This window comes from Brassica oleracea, chromosome C9 (genome assembly GCF_000695525.1).
Source record: "Brassica oleracea var. oleracea cultivar TO1000 chromosome C9, BOL, whole genome shotgun sequence".
Classification (NCBI taxonomy): Eukaryota; Viridiplantae; Streptophyta; class Magnoliopsida; order Brassicales; family Brassicaceae; genus Brassica; species Brassica oleracea.
The window spans coordinates 8,976,110-8,982,394 of record NC_027756.1 but is presented as its reverse complement, the minus strand read 5'-3'; the positions used below and the strand labels follow the sequence as shown (position 1 = coordinate 8,982,394).

At 39.5% G+C, this 6,285-nt stretch overlaps 1 protein-coding gene across 1 annotated transcript; it reads left to right on the top strand.

Moving 5' to 3' along the window:
* Positions 1 to 317: 317 nt before the first annotated feature.
* Positions 318 to 1,511, top strand: LOC106315735 (profilin-1-like). The gene is made up of 3 exons (XM_013753548.1): positions 318 to 579; positions 965 to 1,102; positions 1,195 to 1,511. The coding sequence occupies exons 1-3, from the start codon at positions 457 to 459 to the stop codon at positions 1,327 to 1,329; spliced, it is 396 nt and encodes a 131-aa protein (XP_013609002.1). The 5' UTR covers positions 318 to 456; the 3' UTR covers positions 1,330 to 1,511.
* Positions 1,512 to 6,285: the final 4,774 nt, after the last annotated feature.

The window sequence follows — 6,285 nt, the reverse complement described above, 5'->3', positions numbered from 1 at the left end:
ATAACTGTACTATAGTTGTCTAAGACTCTAAGTATAGCTATCTTTGTTAAATGATTCTATTCTCCATTTTTCATTCACGTTGTATGATTTTATTTTGCTTTTTATTTATATATTTATTTTTAGTACCTTGAATAATTTATAGAGATTCTCAACTTATTAACATATACCATGTTGTGATAAAATTTATTCCTGTATCTGATGTGTATCTTCCACTTCCCTACCAATTTTCTAATAATTTACAAGAATAATAATTATGGGATATCTCTGTACTATTTTTTTATAAAAAAAACTATGATTAATTTGCTTGACAGCCCAAAAACTTTAGTTAACTACGAGAAAATATCAATTTAAAGCACAACATTTTCCTTGTCTACGATCAAAAATCTCAGAAGTCTCAACTCAGAGAAGTCTTTCAGAGAAGCAAATAACTCGTCGGAGAAGAAGAAGAAGAAGAATATGTCGTGGCAATCGTACGTTGATGACCATCTTATGTGCGATGTGGAAGGCAACCACCTAACCGCCGCCGCTATTCTCGGTCAAGACGGCAGTGTCTGGGCTCAGAGCGCCAATTTCCCTCAGGTTTCTTCTCTTCTCTTTCTTCTGTGCTCCATCGTTCAAATGTCGAAATCGATCGTTTGTTCTTGCGATTTTCCGTGATCGGATCTGAGTAATCTCGGATCTGATTTCGATCTCACCAATGAAAAATTGCGATCTGTGTTTCCGAATCAATCGAGTTGAACCTAGGAGGGTTCTAGATCTTAAGTCCGATTATGAGATTTCATCGGTATCAGTAGTTAATCGTAGCTTCCATACAAGATCCATGTGCGTTTGTGAACTCATACGCATGCATGCGCGAGCGATTATAATATATATGTTTCTATTGATTTGTGCATCAATGATCTAAAGTGACTTCAATCTAATGACTGTATCGTCTTGTGTTCTTGATATGTTTTTTTTTTTTCAGTTGAAGACCGAAGAAATCAATGGAATCACCAAGGATTTTGAGGAGCCTGGGTTTCTTGCCCCGACCGGTTTATTTCTCGGTGGAGCTAAGTACATGGTTATTCAAGGTGAACCAGGAGCTGTGATCCGAGGGAAGAAGGTAACATATATGTCTATGATTCTTATCCATTAGCCCTTGGATGATGATCTTATGTTAGAGAATGTGATCAGGATTCATATTACAATCTGTAGGGACCTGGAGGCGTTACTATCAAGAAGACGACTCAAGCCTTGGTCATTGGCATCTACGAGGAGCCAATGACTGGAGGTCAATGCAATTTGGTTGTGGAAAGGCTCGGGGATTACCTCATCGAGTCTGATCTCTAAATTTATGTTTCTTAAGTTCTTCTTTCGCTAAAAGAATGCCATTCCCCTTTTCATTGTGATTGATTGTAATAACGCGATCGATTTGATGATACTTTAGAACCAAATATCTTTGTTGTCGCTCTTCCGGGTTTGGATTTGTGCGTCTCTTGTAATGGCATTTGATAATATCTTTGTTGGTCATATTTTATTGGCTTTTTCGATTTTTATTTCTTCAAAATTTTATTTTTTCTAAGATGGATCTGCGGTTTGCTGAAAAAAGTATTGGTTTGCCAAAACACCTTCGTGTACTATGGCAATGTTGGAACTGGACCACGTGCCTGACCCATAATGACTTGTTGCAGGGCGGTTTGGGCCTACATTTAGTAGGTCCAAAAATTTGCGGACCTTGTGGGATGGTACTGTGCGGGAATGGGCCCGCAAGTTGATTTGTGGGATTCTAAAGATCCGCAAAACCTTAATCTTCATTTTTGTTTTCACCTGAAAAAACTAGAGAGAGAACAAAGGAGATTGGGCGTTAAATTTTCATCCACAACCTATGGGAGCTCTGGTGATAGCGGTTTGAGGGTCGATGATGATTCTAGTCTCCTATGCGTCTTCCATCTGTACCAGTGGAGCTTCTTCGAACCACCAGAAAATATTTGCGAACTCACTTTCCACTGAAAAAGAAGATCCAGTTTAGATGATGGGTATCGACGGTGGTTCCAAACTCTCTTTCGCTCCATGCATGTCACATGTGTCACATGTAAGGAAAGATTCTTATGGTTTGTTTTCGAAATAATGCCCATTTGTTCATTTCGAAATAATTTCGAAATAATTGATTGACTTGTTTGTTCATTTCGTTCATTATATTGTATTGCTTGTTATGTTTGTGTTTAGCTTGGTTTGATGTTATGTGGATGTGTTCTGGAGTGTGACAAAAATAACTAAACAAGTGTCTTGATCCAGCAAAAATCTTCAAAAAAACTCGTCTTGCCTGATCGGCTGATCCAGTTCAATCCTCGACTCATGTACTGAAGCATCATCAAGCGTCCTGAAGCAGCTGACGCGACATGAATCATCCTGAAGCGTCCATAAGCCTTATGCATGTATGTAAGCACATGTCATGCGGACCAATCCGCAAATGCTTACATATATTGTCGGGCTGGTTTGGGCAGCCATTCATGAGACTGCTACTCGTGCGGACCTAACCTTCCTGAAGGCAAACCCGTAGCGGTACGAAACGGGAGGACAAAACCTGTTTTTCATCTCTATGTATTATATATAAAGTAAAATGTGATTTTTTCTCTAAACCATATCATTAAAATATGAGAAATGGAGTACATAACCATACCATAGAAAAAATTAAGAAACTAACCATAATTAACTAATAGCTAGAATATAGTGCGTATAATATGTATCAATTCCATTCTCACCCTTAATAATCAAGAGACGTAAAGTATTTGATTTTTATTTTTTTTCTTTTATTTTTAAAAATGTTTTTTCATCTTTTCTTTCGCCACTTATTATTTTATTTTTTTGGTAAACATGTTAAGATTGCATTACCAATTTTTTGAGTTTGTGACAGACGGTACAAAGAGATACTAGTAGCAGAAAATACAAACACCAAACTGAAACTACTAACACAACAACAAAATACAGTAATGAAAAACACGATTGAGAACCGATACCAAAAGGCAGAGGAGAGAGCACTCGAGAGAACTTGAGAGAGTCGCCAAGAGCATGCAAAACGCAAGATCAGAAACTCCATAGTACGGCACCAGTTAAAACATGAGTCACGAGCCGGTAATATTGGCTTGCCCAGGCACTCGCCTCCATAAAATGACCTCACAACAAAGCCCTACCACCCGCAAAGAGCAAAGACACCAGCGAGAACTCGGAGCTTGCAGCAGACGACAATGGGGCCGCACCAAAGTGGCGAAACCAACGAACTAGAGCCTGTCGAAGCCCCAAACATCAATCACCGCAAACAGCCACCTCTGCTCCTCCCTCCTGATTTTCAAAGGCACCATGATACTCCAACAACCTGTAAGCCCCTCACTGGAACCACCAACACCTCAACATCAAGCCCACAACCGCTCTTATTTGGAGAGACTAATAGTTGATAACCCGCCACATCCACCAGACGCTGCACGATAAAAGGAGCTAACACCACAGGGCAAGAACCGAAGCACTAAACCCTTACTTCAGAGATGCTAGCTACACTCGCTGTCACCGGGAATGAGGACGAAGGTAGACTACAACAACCTAAGACCACATTGACCCGCACGAGTGACTAACTCTGAGAACCAGAGACTGGCCAAAAATCGAGCATATAAGCTCAATCTAACCAGCTCACCAGACCGCCACCTCTGGTTAAGACGAGAAGAAGAACTCAGCCCACCTCATGAGCCTGACAGCGACATCTCCTAGCCACAAGGAGCCCTGCACCCACCTACAAGGAGAAACCACTAGCAGGGAGTAACCACCACTGCCAGGGAGCTCGTTGAGATGCAAAATCGACTCTTGATGTATTTGTTTCTCATTGGTGGTGAGAAACCGTGATGAATCAAAAGTAGAGATCTCAGAGACGAGAGCCCTCCAACCGAGAACGAGGGAACCAGTCTTCGACACCAGCAACTGACGCCGGAGGGATCGGCGATGACCGGAGCACCACCACCGAAGCACAATCGTCCTCCATTGAAAGTATACCTAGCGCAATTTGATTTGATAAATCATCTACAACTATATTAAGATCACTTAAATTGAGAATTGATTTTGAAAAGTTGACAACGGTTAGTTTGCCGTTACTGGGCAGCGACGCCGGCGAAGAGAGGAAGACCACAACAGTAGGTATATCAGCGAGACAAAAGAGCTGTGGAAGGAGGCGAGATAGAGACAGAGTAGAGGAAAGGGAAGACAGCCGGTGACAACCGCGACGGACTCGCCGGAAGCCGCCACCGGCTGAGCGGCGCCAATCAAACTAGGGTTTACAAGAGAGAGAGAGAGAGAGAGAGAGAGAGAGAGAGAGAGAGAGAGAGAGAGAGAGGAAAGATTCAAAAACTGGTTTGGGTAAACTTTTTATAGTGACTAGACCACACCGCAAGCGGTGCCCCAAATCCAGGAAAATCTCTTAGGATTTTTTTGGAGAGTCATAGTACCATCGCGCTGACAGAGAGTCGAACTTGTGACCTCTGGCAGTCGTCTGTTAGAAGGGGGACCACTGCGATACAAGCCCTTCTCCTTTCGCAAAACTGTTTTGGGTAAACTTTTTATAGTGATTAGACCCCACCGCTTGAATCTAGGAAAATCCCTTAGGATTTTTTTGGAGAGTCATAGTACCTCCGCGTCGACAGAGAGTCGAACCTGTGATTTCTGGCAGTCGTCTGTGAGAAGGGGAACCACTGCGATACAAGCCCTTTTATTTTCGCCACTTCATCTCCTTCGCCGTTCCATCCATATATATTATCTCTGCCACTCTGCCTTAATCACGACTACTATACCGGCACCGCCGACACCACTTATTATTTTAGCATTGTTTGTTGTTACTATTATTTATCTCATCACTTCCTTCTAATGTATGTTTTCATCCTCGATCAACGGTACCAAAAACAAAATCCATTTTTCTGGCGTTGTCAGATACACTTTACCCTCCATCATCGTCAAATACACTTCACTCTCCATTACCATCAGTTACTAAAAAACATCAGAGAATGTGAACATTTTTATTGATTTTGTGTTTTATTTATAGTAGACATATAAAATAGAAAGTTAACAAATATGTATTACGTTTGTTGTTAATCAGAGAATTTGAACATTTTTATTGATTTTGTGTTTTATTTACAGTAGACATATAAAATAGAAAGTTAACAAACATGTATTACGTTTGTTGTTATTGCGCTTGTAACACGGACACCACGACCACAGCTATTTATTTCATCATCACCACCGTCTTCTCCTCTTACCACTGTCTTTCCCTCACCTATTTGCACTATCTTTTCTTCGATCCAATTTTCAGTGATTTTTTTTAAATTACAATATAACTATTCTATTTATAAATATAGTATAGTCCTCTCCATCCTTTGAGAATCATATCAAATTTTTTATACTACTTAACATATATAGTACCGTCTTATTATGCTTGCATAATATGTTATTATATACATGACAATTTAAATATATATGAATCAATGTAAAGGGATATGAAAGGTCATTTGTCCGTTTATTATAAACCATAAAATTTTAGCATAATGTATTAAATAAGAAATAAAATTAATAAATCTAGCTATACTAATATGTTTATATTAAATTAGAATTTATATTTAAGAAAGATACATTTGAAAACTGGATATTATTTAATCCATCTAAAAATATCAAAAGAGAAATATCTTTAAGTGCTTAACATGCCCATGTCAATTAAGAAAATCATCATTGAGATGGAACTTTTGTTGCACAAGATATTAATCCAATTAAAAAGATTGCATAAGTGAACGTAAAATCTGGGAAAATCAGTAATCAGCTTCTTAATGGATTGTGTTGTGAAGGACGTGAGAAGGAACACATGCGGAAACAGATGAATAAAAGCAATGTAACTACGACACATATATTTAACGTGATTCATCCCTAGGGCTACGTTCACGGGCAAAGAGATATCTTATTAGACGATATTGAGCTTACAGAGTGCAAGTTTAGGGTTACTTCGAATACAAGATATATGTAGTAGGATCTTGTATCTAAAACCCTAGACTTTATGGACTCATGGGCCTAAGCCCACGATCAGATGTAACATCCATAATAACTTGATACAACGCTCTTGATGCAACCGAGTCGGTATGATGTACGTTATGTAACATCCATCGCCTAGATGTAACATCCAGATTCAAGGCATATCAACAAATCTCCACCTTGACTTGAATCCTCCCAATAACAGATGTACTAGATGCACCTTCAAGTGTCAGATGTACCAGATGTGTTTCCCTG